General features: G+C 43.4%; 1 protein-coding gene across 2 annotated transcripts in view; it reads right to left on the bottom strand.

The window, feature by feature from the left end:
* Window positions 1-26919, bottom strand: part of EVA1A (eva-1 homolog A, regulator of programmed cell death) — a 200923-nt gene that overhangs the window by 98170 nt on the left and 75834 nt on the right. For both annotated transcript variants that reach the window (XM_084283590.1, XM_084283591.1), the window contains exons 4-5: window positions 18686-18838; window positions 1744-1887 (exon numbers count right to left, since the gene is read on the bottom strand). In XM_084283590.1, coding sequence (XP_084139716.1) covers window positions 1744-1887; window positions 18686-18838 — 297 coding nt within the window. The remainder of the gene's footprint in view (window positions 1-1743; window positions 1888-18685; window positions 18839-26919) is intronic.

Genomic DNA, 26919 nt, shown 5'->3' with positions numbered 1-26919 from the left:
AGAATGACAGAATTTTCTTCTGTCCAGCGTGAGCCCATGGAACTGGAATTTGATTTCTAGTTAATTTGGGGGTTGTATTTTGAAGGATTTTGCCATTTGAGGGGAGAAATATGTCTGAACGATCACAAAATCCAGCTGAGACACATCTGAGATCATGGTTTTGAAAAGGAGCCATAGACAACCTCAAAGGATGAGGCAGGTTTCACCCACTAAAAAGCCAAACATGCCATTTTTTGCTCTCAGGTATGACTCATTTCCTGATGCAGTTAGGCTATGACTAGGAAAGCTAAGGTCAGCTTAAGAGATGATTAATGCCTTCTGTAGTGGACTTTGGGACAAGGACCACAATGCCAGAAGGAGGTTGCATAGACCTTTGAAGGAGGTATCTTCTTGGAAATTTATCGTGGGGCTTTGTTTGGTTTGTCCCTGCATTTTGAATTATGGAGCTCCTGTTTTGCTGTGTTGCCTTGGTTTCTGTCATATCCCCATGAGCATGAGCTTCTCTCCAGTCCTTGTGTAATAAAACTGGCATAACAATATCACCTTCATGGCTAGAAAATTCACAAGGCTTTGATAAATATTCTTGCTATTTCTTGCTAAATCATTTCAAACAAAAACAAAGAAGCAAAGAGAAAGAAAAAAAAAATGACATTCCCGCAACTCTTGCCAAATGAAACAACAGCCAGGCAGGAGCCCAGAGCTTCATGCTCCCAAATCTCTCTCTCTGCTCTTCAACATGTTACACATCAACCACATTATAGCAATTATACAAATTCTATAGTGACTCCATCTCAAAAATCATATAGCAGATTTGGCATGCTGCTGTTTGGCATGCTGCTGGAGATTGACCCACAGATCTGTTGTTGTCTGATGACACGGCCAGCATATCAGATGGTTCAGCCATCTACTTAGCAGATTCAAAATAGCACCAGAATTTCTCTTCCAGGTAGATGTGTAAAGAAACAGAGAGACAGAGCTGATCCTAGCAACAACTATACAAACAAAACCCTTAAGCAAATATTTTCAAATATATCAGCTACAAATGACCAAATTTTTTTTGCTGGAAGAAGACAGACCTGATGTTGTTTTCATACCACATAGCTCAGAGAGGAAGAATTTTTTTCTCTGTTGCAAAGATGACTAGTCAGTTAGGAGTACAGTATCTGCTCAACAATATGACTTATGATCCCCACTGAAGACATTTTTTTTTTCAAATAACAATTTTTTGTTAGGAAAATATTGCTATGTTCACCTGGAGATTTTGCATGCTATTTTGTTCTAATGTCCTGGAAAATTATGGATAAGTGATTGTCTTATTCTTTGGTACAAAATGAAGTACAGAACCAAGTAAAAAGGATTCTACTGATAACCACAACTTTGCTGCAGGGAAATAAAACAGCAAGATGCTAACATTTGGGATGTAAGCATTCAATGAATGGGTTGATTTCACCGACAGATTGTGCTGCCTTGCTGTGGCAGTGTTGAATAGGTTAAAAAAAAAAAAAAAAAAAAACGATTTCCACATTTTCTGCTTTTTCTGTCAAGCCAGTAAGTACAAAAAGAGGCATAATTAAACTCAAGTGATCCACAGGGTTTTCCCTTTTGGCCAAATGAAAATAGCCATCAGCCAACTGGAAGCTCAACCACTTTTTATGCACAATTACAACTCTTGTCATTTTCCACACACTGCTGTTCATTAAACTCATACCCCAATGAGAGTTAAAGAGCTTTTTTGCAACTCACCACAAGTGTAGATGACATTGAGATGCTTTCGGATGCCAGGGTAACAAGGATCTCCAAATTCATAGGTGCTGGCATATATGCTACAACTTCTTTTCCCATGACATCGCTTGATCATGAGTTGGAGAGCAGTAGCCGACTGACAATCTACAAGGGAAAAAGGATATCTATTTTTGAATATTCACCCATCCACATCATAAATTCCCTAAGAAAAAAATTACCAGATGTAGACTGTGAGAGCACATACATATGAGCTCTCTGACAATATTTTAAAATCTTTGTGTTCACATGAAGAGCTGTATCTGACTCTCAAACACATCTAATTGATGGTAAATTGAAAGAGAATTACCAAAAAGAATAGTGTCAAAACTTCTCCTCATGAGCAGAAAGAAGGCTGTAAATAAAAGATTACTTGTGTTCAAAGGGAAAAGCCTATCCAAAATAAAAATAATTCCCCTTTACCTAGCATTCGTTTCATAAAGTTCTTAAAAGACTCTAAGAGAGGCATTGTCATCCTCATTTTCACAGGTGGAGAAACAGAGCCATAGACAATGACTGTTTCAGAAAATGACTCTGAACATGAAGAGACTTACAGCAGCAGGTCACTGCAGAGCATGGAAAAAGTCTGAGATCTCAGGAGTTTCATTCCAATCCATTTATCCAGACACGCTACAAGCTTCCCCATAAACTAAGAAACTGTCATAGGAACAGAAAATATGTGGCTATAACAGTTACAATATTCATATGGAATTCATGTAGATTTATTTAGCTGATAATGCAACTGATCATAGCAACATGCAAAATTATTAGCAAATTTCCACCTCGTGAGCGTAAGGAATATGGACATTGTGATCTCGTTCAGGAAAGGATAAAACCCCAGTCTGATTTGTGTAAATAGATTTTTTTCCATGTTGTACTTGTTCGTAGGCTTTTTTAGCCTATGTTATGTCCAAGAGAGCTGTCTCAACTCTTCAGTCACCACCTCCGCCCCCCCTTCTGCAGACAGAGGTGGTTAGCATCCCTGTCTACTCTTGGCAGATGCTGTATTTCCAAGCATAAGGAGGGTTACTGTGAGGTCAAATATTTACAATTTTACCATCTACCGTGCAAGTAGAAATATTATGTTAATTTTGTTTATTCCATGCAAGAATAAATGTTTGTCAGATCAGGACTTCAGAATATGCAAAGCTCCATATGTAAATATTTACTCAAGTATTATCTTATACCAGACTGTTAGCTACTGTTTTCTCATGTAAGACAGAGGTTTTGTACAGACATGCTCTCCACCTTTTTGGTGCTAGCCTTGATAGTTTGCTTTCACTGTCCAAGCAGGCCAGCCACCATGGGAATTTGGCAAGGTGATACTTCTTCAACATCAGCAGTTGCCAAAAGCAACAGAAAAAATGTACAGAGAAAATAATATGATCCCATTTGGTCACTAATCAGGAGGCAGGGAGAGGAAAAATGAACCCTAAACTGTACTGAATGCTAGAAGCAGTGTGGTGGTTTCACACTGATGGGAAGCTGAGCACCACCACACTGCTCTCTCACACCCCTCCTCGACAGAACAGGGGGAGAAAACACAACGGGAAAAAAAAAAAAAAAAAAAAAAAAGCTGGCAGGTTGAGATAAGGACAGGGAGATCACACACTAATTACCATCATAGGCAAAAAAGACTCAGCATAAAGGAGATTAATGTACTTTATTGTCCACCAGTAACAGACTAGAGCAATGAGAACTAACAGCAAACTGAAACCACGTCCCCCCCATCCACCCTCTTCCATCTCCTCCCTTTGTGTGGCTCGGGGAATGGGGGCTGCGGTCAGTCCCTGACGCTTTGTCTCCACCACTCCTTCAGGGTCCCTCTCTGCCCCTGCTCCACCTGGGGTCCCTCCCATGGGATGCCGGCCTTCCTGAACTGAGCCTGCGGGGGCTGCTCACAGGCAGCAGCTCTTCAAGAACTGCTCCCATATGGGTCCATACCACAGGGTCCATCCCCCAGGAGCAAACTGCTCCAGCACAGATCCCCCACGGGCAGCAGCTCCAGCCCGGGGCCTGCTCCTGGGGGGGCTCTCCATGGGCCGCAGTCTCCTCCAGGCCACATCCACCTGCTCCACCGGGGGCTCCTCCATGGGCTGCAGCATGGAGATCTGCTCCATGTGGGACCCACGGGCTGCAGGGGGACAGCCTGCTCCACCAGGGGCCTCTCCTGGAGCACCTCCTGCCCTCCTTCTGCACTGACCCGGTGGACTGCAGGGCTGCTTCTCTCACATTTTCTCACTCCTCTCTTCCAGCTGCTGTTGCACAGCAGTTTTTTTTTCCCCTTTCTTAAATCTATTCTCCCAGAGTCTCAACTAGCGTTGCTCATGGCTCAGCTCTGGCCAGCAGCGGGTCTGTTTTGGAGCCATCTGGAGCTGGCTCTGATCTGACATGGGGCAGCTGCTGGCCTCTACTTGCAGAGGCCACCTCTGCAGACCCCTACCAAAGCCTTGTCCCAATATCGCAATACAGCAGCACAACAACGAAGCAATGACAGACACAGGAAGGTCACAGAAAACTAAGCGCAGAGGGCAACATGTCTTTTTCTCAAATGAAAGGCAGCTTTTTATTTCACATGCTGCAAATGACAAAAGAACAGGGCCCCGTGTGAGCATTTTCATACTGAAACACCCAAACTTCCTTAGGGGATTTTTGATCCATTGAGTGTCAGAAATTCCAGTGGAAACATCTGGCATGCAGCAATCCTGCTATATTGTCTTTTGTCAAATGTCCAGTTAGAGAAACTCATCAAATCTAAGCACTGCAGAGGATTTCACGGAGGGTGCTTGTTCTTTTTTTATGTTATTGTTCTCACGGACTCCACAGGGCTGTCTGCACAGGGGCCTCACCCCCAGCACAGGAGCATACCACCTCCATGGGAGGCTGGAGAATTACCCATACAGCTTCTACAGGTCCTGAGAGGGGCATCACAAGTCTTCTGCAACCATCACCAGAAATGGTCAGTCTTTGGGTTCTCCTCCTGTGAGAATTAGCTGCTACAAGCTACAGGCTTTACCTTCCACTATAATAAGCTCGACTGACTCTGTAGGTGCTGGATCTGTAGATTTAGCACACTGAAAATGCTGCTAACAGCTTTATTTGCCATATGCCCTCATGCTAACATCACTGGCTTTTCTAGTCATCACAAGTGTTCCCCAGCCCCACCTACCAATGCAGATGTAGCCTGAGTTATAATATCCAAGCAGAGAGCCATCTGCCAGAGCAGGCCCTGACATTGCAATTCCTATTTGTATTTTAACAGTGCCCAGGTCCAGCCTACACTGTTTGGCTAACATGTTTGCTGGTAAATGGAAACCGACCCTGGCCCATTCCCCAGCCCTGAGGCCAGCTGTGTTGGAACAACCCACATCCATGTTATTAAATACCCTCCAAAATGGGGTGGTAAAACACAATGGGAGCTGTCCCTGCTCTGTATACAATCTCCAACAGTCTTCTGGACTGCCTAGGAGAATGTTTTTAGGGCCAAGACAACAAACTACGGTATGGACCATGCTACAACTTAACAACACAAAGGATGTATTTCCAGTGTCCAGGCCCTGGCAGTGCTAGTTTACCAGCACACAGGTAGACCTAGACAGCCAGCTTCTTACGGCACAGACCAGCCATCCTTATTCACTTAACTATCACCAGTAATGTAATGTTTGACTCTCCAAATGCCAGACTGCTCCAGCTCCACCTGCATTAGCCAAAATGAGTGGAAAGCAGAATAAACTCTACATGCTTCAATTACAGATAGTGATGAAAATCCCTAACATCGAAAGTAGATTTAAAAAGATTTTAAAAGCCTCTTTTTTATGGGCTTTTTAGAAACCTTAATATTGAATATATATACAGTGCAAGAGTCACCTGTTAGGACTGTAGCACATAAACCATCCAACAGTTTAGTTGGAAGCAATATCTGGAGCTCATCCAGTCCAACCTCCTGCTCAAAGCAGGGACAGCTTTGAAGTTACATCAGGTTACTCAATAATTTGCCCAGGCAAGTTTTGAAAATCTCCGCAGATGAATATTGCCCAACTTCCCTGGGCACCTGTTCCAGGGCTAAACCAATCTCCAGGTGAAGAATTTTTTCCTTATATCTAATCAGATTTCCATTGCTGTAACTTGTGTTGGTTTTTTGTTTTTGTTTTTTTTTTCTTTTTTCCATTGTTCTTTTTTTTTCCTATTCATTTCCAAAAAGTCTTGTATCTAGCTAACAATTAGGGAGTAGAAAAACCAGCAATGACATCCCTGCCTAAGCAGAGAGACTGAAGAAACTCAAGTCTTTTAGCATCTCCACATATGCCATGTGCTCCAGCCCCCTGACTATCTTAGTGGCTCTTTGCTAGATTCACTGCAGTTTTTCAACACCTGTCTTTGTCTTGGGAGCTCCAAACTGAACACTCCAGTACTGCACATAAATGAAGTACTGGAGGGCCAAATAGAATGGATAAACCCTCTCCTTGATGTGCTTGCTATGTTCTTACTAATACAGTTCAGTACCCATTTAGCCACTATTGCCATGAGACCTCACCCTGACTCACACCGAACTGCTTGCCCTCCAGGACACCCTGGTCTTTTTTTTTCTGCAGAGCTACTTTCTGACACCCAGCCTGTACTGTTGCAGAGTACAAATTGCATTCAGGTGCAATTTGCCTTTGCTTAACTTCACAAGGTTTCACAAGGTTTTTCCTCTGAGATCCCTACCACTTGCTGTAACAATTGCCATTCAATTTGATGCCACCCACAAACTCCATCCCATGATTCAAGCCATTACCAAACATCTTAAGCAATATTGGTCTGTGTGTGGTTATTATTGACTTATTGTAACTGGCTACCAGTTGGACTTCAGCAGAGCATTGTGGAGGTTTCTGGTAGAACTCAATTTTCTTGGCTCTTGTAGCAAACAGTCACAATCTAGTCAGGTCTTTACTGTTGGCACTGAACTCCAAACCCTAATGAGCACCAAAATCTGGTGAGTGCAAAAATGTTAAAAAGTCATCTCATAAACACAGGCTACAAGAGCCAGCTCAACCAGGGTCCTACATGACAAATCCATGACTGTTCTCTTACAGTACTCAAAAAAGACCCTACAGCACAAAAATTGGCAAAGTATTCACTTTGAAAACTTCCCTTTGTTCACAACAGAGAATTTTCCCTGCATACAACTTTTAAGCACAAAAGTCTTGTGATTTCCAGAAACACCAGAGCAAGCAGCCAGCAGTACTCTGAGGGAGGATTATACCTATATTGAAATTAGCTTGGTCTCCCCTCTTTTATTTTGACCTGTCAACTTGTCTATCCTTCACATAACACATTGTACTGAAAAATGTAACAGCATCATCATAACCTCCAAATGGGACCATCTCCCTCATACACTTCAAAAGGATTTGTGATGAGGAGGTCATTCAGTTGGAAGCCAAAATGCCATATTCTAGAAACCGTATTCCCTCATTAACTAGCATCGAAGATATCAATAATACATCTGAGAGATGGCTGAATGATAGATGAGGCTACAGCATCCTCATAAATCACAGTCACCACCATGTCATGCAAAGCTCTAGAAGTGAAAACCTGGTCTTTTCTTTTACACCCGCCACCACCACCCCTTACTCCACCTCCCTCCCCATGTCTCAGGGCTATAAACACACTCAGCATCACTCATGCTAGCTGTTTTGACATGCATGTAGGTAACTTAACTTCTGAATGTAAACAAATCCTTAGGGAGCTGGGTTGAAGAGATCTCCAAGTATATTGGTACCTTTTCAGGAAGTGATTCCAGGTCAGAAGGCTTCACCTCCAATTACCGATTCCCAGAGCTCAGAGAGGGAATAAAATGGAGAATAAAATGAAGCAGTTAGCCACTCAAAATGATGCAGGGGAGCCAAGCCCAGCAATGTGGTAGAGCAGAGTTGGGTCATGGTCGCGAGTCATGTTTTCCAGACCTTCAGAAGTGGAAGACTTGATGCGGCACTCTCATTGCACTTGATGGCATGCTCATTTAGGGCAACGTTTCCTTTCTTTTCCTGCTTGTTTGTTTGCTAAGTGCAAACTGTGCATGTTATATTAAATACTATCCTGATCCCATGTGTCACAGCAAAGGATACTCACAAATGCCAACACCGTGGGGACTGTTAGTGTTAGGTCAGAGGTTGGACTCGAGGATCTTGAGGTCTCTTCCAACCTAGAAATTCTGTGATTCTGTGACAGTAACAGTAAGTCTGAAGTAAGTACTGCTAAGCAGAGAAAGGTCCCTGCCAAGAACCTTTTAAAGCCCACAAAGCTCAAATCCCACAGCATAGCAATAAAACTACTCTAAGTCCTCACAGGCAATACAGAACCCACTTACACAGGTTGGACCAGAGTTACCCTCTGCTTTCGTTAGTCTTGGATTGCTCCAGTACACTGCCTAAGAAGAAATACAATTCCTGGCTATGGTGAAGCTTCCACATGTGAAAGTGTTTAAAGATATCAGCTGTGCTTTTGGCATCTGGTATTTCAAACCAAAGTTTGTGTCTGGGGGACAGCGGGATCGGCTCACTTTATCCTCTCTACTCCTGGCCCCACTTTCTAAAAGTTGCACGTCCCTCCAGCCTCGCTACTGCTGCAAGGTCCGAGTGAATTCCCTTGCACAGCATCGCTCCACAAAAGCACACTGCTGGGCAGCTTCATTTCACAACTGTTAGTCTAAGCCCTCGATAGGCAATTCATCTTACCACTTCAATTTAGTATTCCAGGACTGCTAGGCTGATATTACTCCCTCATCCTTATCAGCTCGACCTCTGACAGGGTAAAACCAAAATCAGATAGCACCAGACCCACGCTGGAGGATTTCACCAGCTGCAACTTGCACACAGCACTGGCTTTAATACTAGAATCAATCTCAGTGATGTAATGTCCATATCATCAAGCTCACCACAATGAATGAGTTTTAGTCAGTTTAAGGCTGCTTCCCAGCATGAGTATTTCTTTATTACCTCTTCCTGGTGACAAAAATAAATTGGAGCCAATGCCTATTAATCACATCCGTTACTTTGGTTACTCACAGTTACTTGTTTTTCTCCAGCAAGGGTGACACATCCAAATCTGAAAGCCAAGCCATACATTGCTGCTTTTGATTGCAAAATCTATCTGGGTTCAAAATAATGTTTCCAAACAGTTTAATTTTTGCACTATGGTAACTCTTAGATGCTGTGGTGGAGATCAGGGCCTCTTCCAAGGCAGCAGTCATCACAGATGGATCCCCAGATGTAGACACCTTGTTTTGAGATGTGTGACTAATTGTGCAGCAAAGTTGGGCATGTGCCAGATGCCCAAGAACATCTGTGCCTTTGTTAACCTCATGATCAGACTCACCTGACACATCCACGTGCAGCCTGCAAAGGCAATGAGCTGATGAAGCAAGCTTTCCAGAGCAAGAATCATGTACACCTGAATGTGTTAATAAATTAGCATGCTGTAAGGCTGAAGGCAGTGGGTTTTTCCCACAGGCTGCCCAAGGGCCTAGAAAGGCAGCCGGGAATGGAACACACCTCCATTGACTCTTCTGTCAGAATAAAGAGTAAATAATTCTTCACAGACCTGAGGATCATGGGCTAACACAACATTTTCAATCTTTCACTGCTCGCTACAATAATTACTCTTTCACCTCAGCATCATATCAGCTTCACATCTTGATAGCCCTGATTGCATATTGGTCCTGTATGTCCTCATTTCATGTAAGAATGACATGTGTGCACTTGAAAAAAAGAATTGAGCCTGAGAAGAAACCTCTACCCACTTGTCATAGGAAGCATTATCTGAGTCTGTGAATTTAGCACAAAAATAGAAGCACTCATTCTACTTTCACAGAATCACAGAATCACAGAATCACAGAATCACAGAACTGTAGGGGTTGGAAGGGATCTCAAGAGTTCATCAGGTCCAACCCCCTGCCAAAGCAGGTTCCCTAGAGCAGGCTGCCCGGGTAGGCATCCAGACGGGCCTTGAATATCTCCAGAGAAGGAGACTCCACAACCTTCCTGGGCAGCCTGTCCCAGTGCTCCGTCACCCTCACTGTGAAGAAGTGCTTTCGCATGTTGGTGCACAACTTCCTGTGCTCCATTTTGTGGCCATTGCCCCTTGTCCTGTCCCAACAAACCACTGAAAAGAGGTTGGCCAAATCCCTCTGTCTCCCACACTTCAGGTATTTATACACACTGATGAGATCCCCTCTCAGTCTTCTCTTCTCCAGGCTGAACAGACCCAGGTCTCTCAGCCTTTCCTCATAGGGAAGATGCTCCAGGCCCCGTATCATCTTTTTGGCCCTCCACTGGACTCTTTCCAGGAGATCCCTGTCTTTTTTGTACCAGGGAGCGCAGAACTGGGCACAGATTTTAAACTTTTTCAACAAATAAAACACAGTATAAGATCTTGAAGTATCGGACCAAATGATGAGCTAGCTATAAATGAAGTCTTCAGAAAGAGACTCACTGCCCAAGATACTATTTCCAGGAGTACATGTGAAGTGATGAGGAACTGGAACATGACTAGTGGTGCCTAATCAAGAGACGAATTCTGCAGCACACTCAGGCTCAGTGATGCTCTGTCTGCCTTGGGAGCAGACCTGCAGCTGGAATTAAAACAGTCAGCAGAACCCTAGCTGTCCTCACTGTCTTTTGAGGAGCAGGTGAAAGGAATGAGCTAAGGCATATATTCCCTTGAGGGAACTCATTCACAGGCAAGTGACAGATCTAGAAGGAAATTCCTCCCAAGCAAAGGACGTGATTTCTCTCTGAAACATGCAGTAAGATTTCTTGCTAAAGGATAAAACAGGAAAAGTTACGTGCTGAGAGCTCTGAAGCAGGGAGGACAGAATGAAAGATGGAAGACGAGGAGGTCAAATAACTAAAGAGAGAAATCTGATTCCTGAAAAAAAAAAAAAAAAATACTGACAGAGGTCTGAATCAGCACTGTGGTTACACACTTATCTGCCAAAAGATAAAACGAACTTCAGTGGATGGGAAAGAAGGATGTAAGTAGGAGGAAAGTAACTCCAATCTTGCAGGTGAAGCTGCTGCCTAGACTGCTTCCTGGAAAACCAATAAACAACTCAGAACTGCCTCATTCTGCAAGAGAATCCCTGTCATAAGCAGCCAGGAAGGAAGCTTCCCTTCTGCTTTTGGAGTTTCTCACTTATTTGAAAGATGTTCCATCAGCTGTGTTAATTCAAAGTTCATCCCCTTCATAAAACAACAGTTTCTGGAGATGATGATGCCTCTGCTTCAGCTGCCAAATTAGCCACCAGGGCAGGCAGTAAAGGATGTCTTCATGGAGTACTGATGAACCAGCCCACACCATGTGCTGTATATCAACTCCCAGGCATTTTCAGCTTAGCCCAAGTCCAATAAGTTTGATGTTCTTTTTAAAATCCAGTGCAGAAAATGGTTAATAAAGATGAGCTTTGTCCATCTAGAGGAAGCAGCCTGGGAGGCTGATTTGTTTATCATGTAGGAAAACAGGGGGAGAAAACCAAGCCACAGGTACCAGACCTTAGGACCAACCAATGTCAAGACCAGTAGAAACAAAAGACTGCCCTGAAGGAGAAAAGAAGCAGAAGTAGATGTCTAAAGAGGAAAGCTCAGGAAGTGGAGATTCAAAACAATTAGGAGGCTGTTGTTTTGGAAGACAGAACAATAGATTTCAGAAAATATGGACAGTAAATCTGTTCCAAACAAAAGAAAACCCTCTTCAAGTAGGAAATAAAAGAGAACAATTTGTTAGAAGAGATGGTTAAAAGCATTTCTGAGCTGTAAGGAGGGGCTCAAGATTTTTTTGCTGGATAGGGCACTGGAATGTGGAAGAGGGTTTGCAGACAGGATTGCTGGGGAAGTAACACAAGGGTTTTGGCCCACATATTAGTTCTGGCTTCCAAGGTCCCTGCTGCCCAGCTGTGGTCTGAGCACCATCTGATGTGGTACAGAACAGAGTCAGAGAGATGCTCCAGAATCACATGGTCCGCACAAAGGCCAAGGAGAGTCTAACTCCTCAACAGCATCAAGCCCAGCCTGACATCTCCTCTTCTGTGAGCTTTTATAAGTTTCAGATACTTTTTATTTCATTTCTGTTCCTGTTCTTGTGGTATTTGGTACTTTGGTAGCACGTTGAACTGGGTTTCTGATATACATTGCCATCATCGTTATTACAAATAGTAGTAGGGAAATTCACATTGGTGCAGCTGGATATAATATCTATGTCTTGCACAATGTCACTGAAAACAGCTGGCTAAAAAGATCTACATCCAAACATTAGAAGGATGTGCTAACAAGGCCATTTTTACAATAAAAAATGCATTTTAATGAAAGAGGGAGAAAAATTACTCACCACACACTTCATAAAACTTTGGAAACAAGCAATAGGCCAGAAAAGAAAAATTATCTTAAAAAAAAAAAAAAAAAAGAACTTTAATTACATCTACAGACTGCAACTGAAAGATCCATTATCCATTGCAGGCTTAATTACAGATGCCATTATTACATTTAGAAGCATTTGGTTTATAAAAGTGATCTCAAACCGTCTTATCAATTTGTAGCTGGAAGCACCCATATAAAACATATGAGACTCCAGTCTTGCAAAGACTGACTCAGAGTGTGTGAAGTTGAGCAAATTAATAAAGTTTTTCAGGTTTCTGAGTTAAAGTGAGAATCAGAGGACAGCAACAAACTTGGCTCCAAGAAGTCTCAGAGAACAAAGAAGTTTGGGTCTGGCAACGACAGTAAAATTTTATTATTTAATTTGCAGCAGAAAACAGTTGATTGTGGTCCATAAGCCATTCAAGATACAAAGCAAAAAAAGCTAACAGCTCTTGCTTCAGCCAGTAGAAGATAGGGTTGATGTATTCAATACAGCTACTGCTCCGTGAAGATCCTCAGTTTATCTGTCCTTCCTATTTATTACTGCCCAACAATCTTCCTGAATATGGGCACACTTCAAAAAGTGCCTCCATCTGTGCTGAAGCAAGAGCTAAACTTCGGAAGCTGTGGGACTGGCCCATCTTTTTAAAAGACTATCCAGCTGACACAATCTGCAAGTCATTTCTTGCCCTTGCTTCCTAAAATAAAGCACAGCGTGCCTGCAGCCTCACGGGTTTCGCATTACCTTTGTTTCTCAGGCTCAGCATTCACCATCATGGTAATTTTGTCATATTCTTGATTGACATCTGAATTATTGTAAAAGGAACTGCATCAGTTCTGAACAAGTTACACTGGTTTTCATTCAGGGTAGCTCCATGGAAATACATTGAAATGTTACAGATTTGTATCTCCTAAGTTCTTGCCTTTTATTTTTAGGAGTATATTCTGAATTTGCTTTTAGCTAATGCTAGGGCAACAGATGTCTTTTGTAAGATTGGTTACTAAATAAGTTTATCATTCTGAAGGTGTTAGAAATACCCACTTTAATTCCCCAAATATTATATGAATACCAAAACAGAGCCTGCTAGTGCTATTTAAATTACAGCTTTCAGAATTGTTATTTACAATCATTGCATGGAGTCATATACTCCACTGTAAATATTTTTTAAAACCAAGTTGAACCTTGGCTTTGAGAAAGAACTTGCCCAGAAGCAAATTTGAATGGCTTTCTTTTTCTTTTCTTTTCTTTTTTTTTTTTTTTAATAGTAATTGTGTGCAAATAAAAAACAACTCCATATAAATAATTTTTATGACTATGGAACCCAACAATAGTTTAAGTTTAGAAGCAGTTGTAAAGTAATTTTAATTACCTCCTGGTGTTTTGAAACAAAAAGTGAAACACTCAGACTATCCAAAATATGAAAAATAAGTTTCTGAAAGCAGGTTTTGTCTCACTTTAACTTTGCATTCTAAATGGATTTTTTATTTCGTTTTAGATTTAATTAGGTATTATATGTGAATTAAACAGCAACTGATATTTATTTAGTCTTCAAATTTGGGTACTTGTGAGTTTTATTGCATACAAACAGATTCGCCTCTAAAAACATGTTCTTAATCATCAGCTGTACACATAATTAAGCAGTTTCTGCTTAAGTAGATACCTCAGTCTTCTGCCATGCCAATCCCCCACTGCCTTCCCCATCAGTATCAGTGGTCTCGATTCCTCATCACCTCATCTCCACAGCTTGGAGGCCTTTTATTTTTAAGCATTTCACTTAAGACCAAGTTTAGACCACAGCCACGGACTTGTACTGACAGAAATATAGGGTCGAATATGTCTTGGTAAAGAGGAAGAGAGACAAAAATGCATGGCTGGAGGGGCAGTAGTCTCTTAAAACTAGCTCTAGTGTTGGCAAAAATGTAACATGTACCATGGATTAAAATGATTTTTTTATTGTATGTATTTCATACTTACAGGCTAGATCTGATCACAGGTAAACAAACTAGAAGGATCTATTATTTATATGGTGTAATAAATATTTACATGATGTTCTGTGAAAGCTCCGGTTCAAGTCATATATACATCTGCCTTAAGAGGAGGAAATCAAAACAAACTGGGTTTAATCACCTTCTGTCGCTGCATTAAAATGAAAAACGCCAGGGAATGAGCACCTAAAGCACAGGCTTATTCACTGAAATCATTTCTCTGCTCTTTCCTTATCAGATCCAATGAGTTAGAGAAAGCCACTTCCATCTGAGTTTCCTCAGGGCTTTGTAAACACATCCATTTTCTCTCTACAGAGGCACAGGAGAGAACCTGTGTGTTAGGTGACAAAGGTATTTCATTTCTCAGCACTTCTCAGTTTAACCCACACACCACGACCTCAAGCTGGGCTTTGGAGCTACAGTTCCTGCAGTCTTGTGCCAAGCCCAGCTTCCTTCTATCCAGATGAGGAGTGAGATTGCTGTGGGCTCTTCGTACAGCTGATGGAGAGACAGCATTTGTGAGAAGGAGACCTGGATCCTGATGTTAGAGGTGATCTGGACACATCCATCTTATTCCCTGTGATTCGGGGGCTAGTTACTATGAAAATACAAGTGGACATGTCAGGTGCACTGAATATGATGAAGGATATTGCTCCACTAAATCACAGAAAGGGTAATTGTTTTACATCCGAGTTCTTCCTCCTCAGTCTCCTAATTAGATCATTACCTTGCACTCAGATACAAGTAGGAAAAGTCCATTTTTAAATCAGCTTCCCGTGGTATAAACAAGTCAGAGATGCAGGCAGAGGCAGCTGCAAACAGCATGATAAAGGGGCAGAGGGCTCGCTGGATATTAATGGCTTGTTGCTTGCAAATAACCCTTTCCCCAGAGTCCTCCCTATGCTCTGCGTATTGTCTCCGCACAAGCTGGCAGCAAAGTGGAGGGTTTATTAAAAGAGTTACAAACAAGGTCACATTCCTTTAGGAGCTTCTCAGAGTTCCCAAGGCACTCAAGGAGGGGTCCAGCTGTTTGCAGGGGTTTCCCATTATGGTCAGAGACACAAGTTTCAGCACGTTTCCGATTAAAAAGGGATCCTGGCAGTTTTTCTCTTTAACATGACAGGGATAGGATGGAGTCCTTCACAATAACGTTCCCTTCTCAGATGCTAAGCACATTCATGTAGACATGGACAGAAAGCATGCATTTGGCAGGGCATGGTGTGGGATGTCTGGCTCGGGGATCCCACACTACTCAAAAGCAGCACAAGGGTGGCTGGGCTGTGCAGGTGTTAAAGGGCTGCAGTGCCTTAATGCCTCAAACCACTCCAGCCGAGTACCCAACGTACCTCATGTCTCTGCAGAATCCAAGAAGCTCACTTTGAAGTGGACTTTATCTCCTCAACACTCCTACACGGGTACGTGATCTTGTTTTTCAAGGCAGAAGCAACAAAAATTAAATTATTTGTCCCATTTTCTCGTGACAGAGTCAGAAATATATACACTGCTGTGTTAGGCCAACCCTTCTCCCCATCTCTCCGTTTGTTAAGTCTCATCTGTAGAAGACGTGGATTTCTAAATTCAACCCAAATGTGCATTTTGTTCAGGAAAAAAAAAAAAAAAAAAAAAAAAAAGGAATTACATTTTTTGAACTGTTTTTCATCAGGAGAGGAAGATAGCCTTCCTCACCTCTGGAGCGAGTACGAGTTCTCCACTCATCCATACTTTGTGCTGCCTGAATAAAACTAAACACTGTAAACTTGTCCAGGACCTACTTCCCAGGGAAAGGCACTTTGCCAAGGCTCAGGAGTGACACAAATCATCAGTCCCATGAAATTCAAACAGAATAAATCTTCCCTGTGCAGAACGTGGCTGGGTTCTGCCTTACGGGAACTGGATGCTGCCACAGAGTCTGAATCACAGCCGTGTTTGTAAGATCAGCTCCTCACAAATGTTTGGGATCAAAGGCTGTCACGGAGCAACCCTCTCCGTATCTCAGGGCTGTGGAAACGTGCAGAGAAATGTTCTCTTGCTGGGGAAAGCTTTGATTTATAAGCTGTGATGCTTTCACCTACTCCTGAAGGAACAGAGTTGCCTGCTGGGCTAGGCAAGCCCGTGGCAGGAGCACGATTTCTGGAGCAGGTTGGGGGACTCTGCACGCCGCTCCCACAACTGCTAGTGGCAGCTGGGAGTGCAGCCCCCTCACTCTGGAGCTGCAAATGTATGCATGCCTATTATTTCTTGCAGCGCACCGTGGGGAAGCGCAGTGTGAATGTGCTTTTTACTGATTTGGGTTGCAGATGGATCCTACACCGGTTCCTCCTGTGGGGCCAATAGAGGAGTGATAATCGCAGCCACCTCCCCTGCATCGCTAGAGCTCTGTCCCGTTGGGGCAGCTCCCAAAAGATAGATGAAGGTAGGGCAAGCTGACGACAAGCAGAGACTGCTTGCAGCACTGGCAATGTCATCCCGAGGGAATCGGTGAGCTACTGATGAACACTCTTAGCAGACCTGGACAAACACCCTCAGATGTGGCTGGGATTTGAGAAATGGAGTATGGAGAGTTGAAAGACCACCAGCTCACTTGTAGTGATTTACCTCACACACACACACCCTACACCTCTCATCCCCAGCCTGGCAGGGCATGCAGCCAGCCCCTATCCCAGAAACATTTCCCATCCAAGCCATACCTGTCCATCCTCCACCAGCTCCCCCAGCAGCACCAGGCTGGCTTAGCCGATATCCAAGACTGCAGCAACTACAAACACACGGAGTTGCTCCTCTCCAACAACCTAATTATTTTTAGAGTAAGCCCACAGCTTAAAACCCTGCACTGGTTTCCATTTAAAAGCTGATGCTGAAAGAAGTAGCAGTACTGGGACGAGCACACATCTCAGTAGCAGGCTGCATGTTGCACTTTAGGATCCAACACCTTATTTCCTTGGGAAAACATCACACTTTGTAGAGTAGCCGTGCAATTCTGCTTCATACCTCACTGCTTGTTCTCTTTGCTACAGCTTTGCTCTCTGAGCAACACTGTCTTCCATCCCATTTTCTAGTTTCTCAGCCATTACAAGTTTCAGGACTTCACGCTTGGGCAGAGAAGAGGAAAACGTTACCTTTTGTGACTTTGATTCAAAATGAAAAGTTTTGCTTCATGCTGACACTCAAGAGCAGGTCCCAATGCTCATACTTCATCACCAGCGTGTGCCTCTTTCTGCACTCTCAGCAAGGACAAAGGAGGGGTGGTGTGCTCAGGTGTACAGTAGAAACCCATCAAGTTTCGCTGACTTATCATCCAGCAACAGAACCACCATCACACCAGTGTGTGCACCCCTAGGCCATCCCAAAAACCACAAGAAGGAGGTCTAGGCTAACCTGTCAAACGTATCTGCTTTGGCTTCTGCTCTCTGGAAACTGGGGGACAACAGGAGCACATCCAGAGACATATGTCACTTCAGGAGATGGGAGGTAGCTTGTTAAAGGACCATGACTCTCCTGACATGACTGAACCATGGCAAAGAGCAGAAGACCCCGAACTACTCCACTATGCTGCAATGCTCAGATTTTGGCAGTTACACAACTAAGGCACTCATCCTACTGCACAAATAACTCGACTGGCCTGACTCCACCTGTGGTCTCCTATTGACACCCATAATCTGCGTATCATATTTCCAAGCAGCCACTTCACATGCTTCCATGTGAATAACTTTTAACTCCTTAAGGGCACAGGATTAGCAGCTGGGAAGCCAAAGATCTCCAGATACAGCTGAACAGATACCAGCACAGGCAATAGCAGCCCCTCAAGCTTCCCTTCTGAAGTCCTTCCCCCTCAAGAGGCAATTCCTTCGGGAAAGGGGTTAATCCCCTCTTAACCCTGCAGGAAAAGACGGTGAGGAATGCTGACCACAGGATTCTTCACTGCGGACACATGGTCTCTCTGACACTGCCCGAAACACTAAAGCTCATTTCACGTTGGCTCAAGAACAGACAGTTCTAGTGAATGTTTTGAAGTTTATCAATCTTTAACATATGAATGTGAGAGACTATGATAGCCTGGGAGTAAAGAAGCTCCTTGAAGGCACTGTAAGTCAACCGTAACATGATGCAACTTAACAGCTTGCTTTTTGAATTCTCACCCCTTGATTTAACTTTTATTAACATTTAAACATGATGTCAAGACTTAGCCACATCTGCTGCTAATACACACCTCCATAGTATAGATAGAGGGTATGGACCACCCGGAGGGCAGAAAATTGAACAAGAAACTCAAGTGTATAGCCCAATGATTTTGCCAAAAGTCTGCAGCCTGCTAACTTGGCTATGGCATCTATCTGAACCTCAGTTTGGTGCTCATGATGAAGCTCACCCCTGGCTAACGAAGCACCACACATCAGGAGCACCGCAGTGGCAGGTTGCATGTACCAGTCCTGCATTTCCTGCATGGGTTCTGTGCCAGCAGCACATGATGGCAATAAATGAAACCACCCTGCCCAGCTCAGTGGGCTCTGCCGAGCCATTCCCCTGCTTACCAATCATGGGCATCCCTAGGTTTTGGTACGGGCACTCCAGGCTGCCTCCTTGTGTCCTTCCAAAGACAGCAGAGTAAATGGCTATCACCATGCTCTTCTTGCAGCTCAGCCGCAGCTTGTCGTCTTCACAGGCTACTTTACTCTTGTACTCGTCTGGAAGGAAACAAACACTTAATTACTCAGCTGATCCAGAGGCAGGCACCCAGCACAAAGGGAGCCTTATCACCTCCCCATGGCGTGAGCTTGTCAGAGGCAGCAGTGATTTTGTGCATGCGTCCAGAGGTGCACATCAGCTGCCAGAAGCCCAGCCTTACGACTGCGTTTGCTAGAGTAGCAGGGATCATTTGCATTACGCATTCTCTCTCTGGCATTATCAGCACCTTTAATGAATGCTGTTTAATCTACCCCATGTGAGTTCCAGTAAATTGCCAATAATTTCATTTTGCAGGCATGTAAGTGAGGCATGGCAACTGAGTGATTTCCCTGTGGTGATACTAGAAGTCTGTGGCATGGGAAGGTAAAGGCACAATTTTAGGCACTTTACTCATCCACAGATCAGCACTTCGTGTGCCAAGTGTTCATTCTGCATTCTGCCTCCCAAATCCTTCTTGAAATGGACAATCCAAACCACAAAATCCACTCTTGCTTTCGTAAGCCTGGTGCACACAGAGCAGTCACTCAGTTTACATCTGTCAAAGAGACTAGGCGATTATTTCACAAGAAATCACAACATTCCCTTCTCTTTACTATTATTATCTGTATTATGGGAACCCCTAGAGGTCCCAACCTAGAATAGGTCCTCCCCACGTATGTCTGCCAACACACCACAGAAGATAAACACTAGTTTGAAGAGCTGAGTCTTAATAGCTAGAGACCTACAAACGGGCAAAAAAAAAACAAAAAAGACAAAGAAAACTGATGTGGCATGTCTAAGGTCACCCCAGCTGACCCAGGGCACAGCCACGAATATAACTTCAACCTCCCCAGTCTCGGTAGTGTCTTTCCATTTGATTACATTATTTACCACTAGAAATGTAGCCACAACAGGCCAAAGACTGCTCTCGAGCCCCAAGGCCAGCTGGTATAGCTCACCTTGCATTCACAAAGCTAAACTCCTCCATTCCTCCCCACTGCAAGGTGCTGCATCCAAATCACCTAATGGGAAGGATCCCTGACCCGTGGCAACCTCCCTGGCATGATCAGTCATCATCTGAAATGCTGCTGGTTGTCCCAGGTCAAAACAGTGCCACAAAGCATGCTAATGACTAACAGTGTAGGTAATCATCAGCCAGTGCTTGCAGCTGCCCCTGGCCCTGTATTTAGCATAGACACGAGTTTTGTCTCTCCGTGTCACTGTTTCTCTAGGCCTGATATCACCACTATTAAATATAAACATATATATTTACATATGTGTGTGTGTGTGAAGATTTCTGCAAAATCCATACATATCAAACCACTTAGTAACTGAGAACACAAGATAATAATTACATTGCAGTTTAATGCTTAAGTGTTTACACCATGGCAGCTGTGACATAATGGGACATTTTTGTCTGTATTGTAACTATAGGTCCAAGAATCATTTCTTCCTAATGGGAGCTGGACAGAAATGTTCCACCAAAGTTGAATCACAGAAGAATTTAGGTTGGAAGACTCCTCAGGACACCATCTGGTTTAACTCCTGCTAACAGCAGGGCTAATTTCTGCATTTGATTATTTTTTTCAGAAGAAATGACATGAAGGAAACACATATTATACCAAAACAGACATACGATGATTTAAAATAAACGTCTGAGAATAAATGACTCCTTATGCTCAGCTGGGAAATTCCTACTACAAGCTAAAAAACAGCCCCCTCAAAATATCCTATTACCTGGTGGTCAGAGCATCCACCAGAGCATGGAAACCACTCACAGACCAGGTGACAATCTTAACCCTAGACACTGGTTATTTGGGTATGCAATCTTCCTTCTCCCTCATCAGCTTTGTAAAAAAATCTCTTAAAAAAAGAATAGTTTTCATCCCACTGCAGAAAAACTTTCAAACCTCCAAAATATTTAAGGATGGGAAAACACTTTCTCATCCAGCTCTACTCCCTGTAGATGAAGACAGACTAAAGACCTATCTCATGGAGAGAATATGACTGTTTGAAGAACACAGATCCCTCAGCAGTGACAAATCCACAACCAGGTCAGTGTATAGAACAGAGACAGGGCAGGAACAGAAGCTCTTTTTAACATCAGAGTAAGCTCAGAAAGGGGATACCTCATACAGATGGAAAGAATCAGTCAGCCCATAGTATCTGTGTAGGTATTTCAGCCACTATCACCACAAGGAGATCTGAATAATATAATGAATATACTGAGTTAACTTCATTTCTAGTTGTCTTCCATAGGACTTTTGTTTCTTCTGGGAGGGAAATGGGACCAGAGCTTTAGTGTGGATAAAAGTAAAAAGGGCATAAAACAGTGCAATAGGACAAACTACATGGCTGAAGCAGCTGAAATACGAAATAGTTGATTAACTTTAGAAAAAGATCGATTTTGACATCTCTAAAGAGCACGTGCCATGGTCTCCTGTGAGGGTCTTATTTCTTACAAGGCAGTAACTCAATTTCCTCTTCTGATTCAGTTATTATTAGCTACTTCTCCCAATTATCAAGTATAAGTGATTGCTTTACCACATGTCCTGTGGACCCACATAAGGTCCCTAAAATACCGATTAAATGCTGTTGACTGTTCAAAGTCAGAGTTTGGAAATTTCACTGGAGTTCCATGCAGAAGTCACTGGGATGCACAGCCATTCGCATCTCTGCTGACAGCCAGCACCAAAGCTCTGCCTCTCACATCTGTAGTTCCTACCCTTGGAGCTGCTCCAGGAAATCATGTTCAGAGCTGGTGGGGGGAGCTGCCTGATGGATGGCTCAAAATACGAAGCCGGGGCAGTGAGTCTGACCGTGCACTCCATGGGGACTAGCGTAGTTTATGGGTGATGTGCTGTTGGCATGATGCTATGTGGAGTCAGAGGGCCGTGACATCTGAAAGAGATGCCACCTCCTCGTGGGCACTGACTTCGGCCTTAGGAAACACCTAGTGGAGCTGCTGGTCACCAGGGTCATGAATACTTGGTTCTGGATGAGTCTAGGCAGGTTAGAAGTGCAGTTGCCTGGGCTGTCACTGATGAAAAACACAGCTTTCTTAAAAGTTAGAATGAAAGAAGAAAAAATAAAGGATGAAGTACCCAGTGGTATTTCAGACTCCCCAAAATTTCCCATAAGCTTGATCACTGGAGAACAGACGCTCTCAGTGTTTCAGGGCAACCTGATAGAAATCTGGATAAACAAACCGATAGAAAGTGATGTTACAGAGGACACAAGCCTCTGAAAGCATTTTCTGCTTCATAGCATTGCCACCTCCATCTTAGCCAGGATGAACTAAAGCCAGCTGTCTTTCATCCAGACACTGATGGCTCCCAGGCATTGGGCAGTGGTAAGGACTGTGATTGATGCAAAGAAAATAGAGAACTAAGCATCACCCATACATTTACTGGTACTTCAGCCCATAATAGCCTTATATAAATATTGAAAAGAATCGAGGCAGCGTAAGTGACAGAAGAGATCTGGGACTGGGAATGAATCTGCATTTTTCTCTCTCACTCTCCCAAGCAGGACTGGCCTCCTACAGATCAGTCACAATCTGGTCCTAAGCCTGCTCTAACTGTTACAGTCTGGATATAATTCAGTCCAAATGCAAACATTTGTATTAGTGGGTTTCATGTTTCACCCTGAAAAATTAAACACGCTTAAATGGCCTAGGAAAGGTGGCAGTGATATTCAGCAAATGGCTTACTCAACTCTAATCCCCCGTGCAGTCATTTGTAGGGCAACAGAGATTTACCATGATTAAGATATTTGCTAAGGATAATATCCCTTTTATTACTGCCTGTTTTCAGAGACACTGGCTTAAATATAACTCGACAGTGAGAAACCAAGGAGGGAACAGCTGCAGGCTTTTCTAGACACATTTTAAAGGTCAATATATGACATGATTATAACATAGCTAGAACAATCGAGGGAAAACAATTATAAATGTTTCTAATGGAAAAATTGGCTCTCTCAAATAGCAAAGAGAACAAGACCCATTGTAATTACAGGATGTGTGCAAGAATACTAAAATATTGACCTGTAGTAAATAAATTTACCCAGTGACTTAATGACATTTTCATCTATGGTCCATGAAAATTTTCTGAATGATCATGATTGGGAAGCTCAAAACTAAATTCATTTGGCTCGGTCTCTGAAAGATCTTAGAAATAAAAGTTTCTAAAACCATTTTGTATCTAACAAGCTGATGGAATGCCTTGTCTAAAATTATATTTTTAAACAGAACTAGTAGTGGAAAAATTTTAGGAAATTTTGCTAATTAACATACGCATGGTTCACATAATCAGTGCATAATAGTTGACCTATTTCCCAGATCAAAGAGCTGGAAAGACATGGAAAATTTGTCTTCCTTACAAACTCCTAAAGGATTTAAATCTCAGAATTAGGAATTTGAACAGACATTCTGTAGGAAATATAGATGTTCTTCCCCATTTCTTTCAGCTCAGGATTGTTTTTTATAGAAGAGTCTCCTACTTAGTTTATAACTGCTAAATTAGTGAAACTGTACCCAAGACGCCACTTCAGAACCGAACTGCTTGTATTGGGCTTACATGGCAAAGATTTGGCTACAGGTGTGGCCTCTGTGAGCAGAGCCCAGCAGCTGCCCCATGTCAGATCAGAAGGAACAAAAGGGAGTCCCTCCAAAAGTCCCTTCAAAAGGGATCTGCTGCTGGCCACAACTGACCAATGAGCAACCTATGTGGACCTCTGGGAGAACAGGTTTAAGAAAGGGAAAAAACAAACAAACAAACAAGAAATGCTGTGCAACAGCAGCTGGAAGAGAGGAGTGAGAAAATGTGAGAGAAGCAGCCCTGCAGCCCCCCAGGTCAGTGCAGCAGGAGGGCAGGAGGTGCTCCAGGCATGCAGCAGCAGTTCCCCTGCAGCCTGTGGAGGGGCCCCTGGTGGAGCAGGCTGTCCCCCTGCAGCCCAGGGGTCCCACATGGAGCAGATCTCCACGCTGCAGCCCGTGGAGGAGCCCCCAGTGGAGCAGGTGGATGTGGCCTGGAGGAGGCTGCGGCCCATGGAGAGCCCCCCCAGGAGCAGGCCCCGGGCTGGAGCTGCTGCCCGTGGGGGATCTGTGCTGGAGCAGTTTGCTCCTGGGGGATGGACCCTGTGGTATGGACCCATATGGGAGCAGTTCTTGAAGAGCTGCTGCCTGTGAGCAGCCCCCGCAGGCTCAGTTCAGGAAGGCCGGCATCCCATGGGAGGGACCCCAGGTGGAGCAGGGGCAGAGAGGGACCCTGAAGGAGCGGTGGAGACAAAGTGTCAGGGACTGACCACAGCCCCCATTCCCTGCACCACACATAGGGAGATGGAAAAGGGTGGATGGGGGGGACATGGTTTCAGTTTGCTGTTAGTTCTCACTGCTCTACTCTGTTACTGGTGGACAATAAAGTACATTAATCTCCTTTATGCTGAGTCTTTTTTGCCTATGATGGTAATTAGTGTGTGATCTCCCTGTCCTTATCTCAACCTACCAGCTTTTCTTTTTTTTCATTGTATTTTCTCCCCTTGTTCTGTTGAGGAGGGAGAGTGAGAGAGCAGCGTGGTGGTGCTCATCGGTGTGAAACCACCGCACTGCTTCTAGCATTCAATACCTTTTGGGGTCCGTTTTTCCTCTCCCTGCCTCCTGATTAGTGACCAAAGGGGAATGTATTATTTTCTCTGTACCTTTTCTGTTGCCTTTTAGCAACCACCACAGATGGTAATCATGAGTGACCTCCCTGTCTTCAGGACATCCAACTAATCCACCAACACTAGTTCTATTTTCCTTTAATGATCAATGAACTTTAAGCAGTGGTTAGCATTGGTCTATGAATAGGGACAGGACAGCATAGGGACAGCTCTCTTTTTCACACAGCCACTCCCCCCACAAGAACAGTGTTAAGAGCAGGTACATCTCCCGTGCACTGTGTCACTCTTCCTACCCACATCTCTACCTGCACCTATCAGTGCTTGAACCACCGTCAGCTAAAGCAAGTTGCTTAGGGCCATGTCCAGTCAAGTTTTTAATATCTCCAAGGACTGAAACTACACAATCTGCTTGGGCAACCAGTTCCAGTAATCTTGTTGACCATCTGAAAGATGAGTATAGCTAGTATCTGTTAATATCTCTTCTGGGAGAATCAAAGTGATAAGTCTCCAAGAAAAGAAACATGACAGATGTCTCTAAGCAGCATCCGTGAACAAGACTGCCTGTGCAACCAGACTGCCTGTGAACCATTCAGCTTGCAGATACCCATTCAGTACCCTTCCTCATAACATGTGAAACTCATTTCTACTTGTATATATTCCTGTTTTCCCCCATAATCAGCAAATTTCCAGGATCTGTGGTACGTCTTCTGTAAGAAAGAGAATTCTTTGAGTGCATGTAGATCTAAGTTGATCCTCCCAAAATTAAAATAGATAAGCTCATCTCAGAGCAGGCAAAGGTGTGTTGGACAGCTTCCACTGACTCCTGTACTCTGTGACGAAGGCAGTTGGACTAAAAGGGTATCTGCCCGTTGGTGCTCCCCTTCACACCTTTTCCCCTCTCTCTTATTACAGTGTTCTTGTATTTATTTACTGTTCATTTTATGTAAGCATTTGTTTCCTGAGCCTTTCTTACTCTTTAAAGATACAAGCAGATTCTGGCCTCTAAGTCCCCAGATGTAAATAGGTCAACATGGATCAGAAAATCCTAACAGCTGCAACTGCCTATTGTTTGGAGCATGGCACATTGCTCTGGCTCCTTGCTTTTAGTTTTCTTCTGGTTTCCTTTCATTCATGAGAGATGCACCTCATATCCTGGGTTTCAGGACTTCCCCTGCATCTGTGTCAACCTGCTACTAATGAGAACTTTTCATTCATGTCAGGATTTGAAGAAATCCATATCAACCAAGTCAGTATTTCCTTAGGCAGATTTGGCTGGAGAAGATCTTTCCAAGACAGCTAAGATTTCTATAGTCCTCAGGTACAGACTCTCCTCTGACTCCCCCACAAACATTTAAACTGTGGATGATCTGGTCATTCCCTCATTTCAACATTCACAGTCTTTGTTATTTGGACCCTTTAATTTGGAGCATAAGTACGTGAGAATATCACAAACTGATACATTTTCAAATAAATATCTTTTAACATCATTTAAGTTTGAACTTCCCTTTGAGAAACTTGTTTTGAAGATGCTCTAATATAACTTTTAAATATTGAAGTTTGCTGCCCTCAATGGCCTGGAGCACACCACTTACTTCTGCAGAAGCTAATCTGAAACTCAGAAAGGTGCAGCGTGGATGACAGTCCAGTTATACCAAATAGGCTGTTTGCCAACTTCAGAAGTATCCTGAAAACTCAAAACTGCTAAGTTCTGGAGGTCTGAAACTGTTTCGACAAGTAAGAAGATTGTTCTTTGTAAACGACCTTGTCAGATTCCTTTAAAATTACAAGTCTGATGCACCCATCCAATTTGCAGTGTTTAAGAGGAGCCTTTCCCCACTGTCACTTTCATTAGTCTGAAGTAGTTGTCTTTTTGTATTCTGCTCCACAAAGTCTGGCAGTGTTGCAAATTAACTGCTACATTTCATTTCCAAAGTTGAGTTCTGATGCACCTAGCTGCACTTTCCTGCTGGACAGAAGTGTATGGTTATCTAAAGAAGAACAGAGCATTATTGAAGTATATACACTAGGCTGCGAGATGAGAGTTAAACAAAACCCTTGGGAGCCAGGGATGAATTTAATTCTTGTCCCACTTCTCCCACTAATAAATTTGGGCTAATTCTCTGAAGTAAGCATTCAGTCAAATGGCTTTTCTTCTGTCTGACCCTCTGTCCTGCCATTTATTAGTCCCCATTCGAATGACTTGAGAACCCACTGGCTAAACTTCAGCAAAATGTGCCAGAAAAAAATGAGGTGACAGAGGCAGTTTAAGGCCCTATATGTTTTGTAAAAACTGGTAGACAGATACAGAGGAGAGCCTAATTAGTGCCAAAGCTGTTGGTTATTGTTGCACTGTCCCACCAAACAACCTGCATGGATGTAATACTCAGCTTGGCTATGTACATGTATGTATGTAATACCCATGGCTATAGATCTGGAGAGC

This window comes from Netta rufina (assembly GCF_964035555.1).
Source record: "Netta rufina genome assembly, chromosome: 3".
NCBI lineage: Eukaryota > Metazoa > Chordata > Aves > Anseriformes > Anatidae > Netta > Netta rufina.
This window is presented reverse-complemented; position numbering and strand designations above follow the sequence as displayed.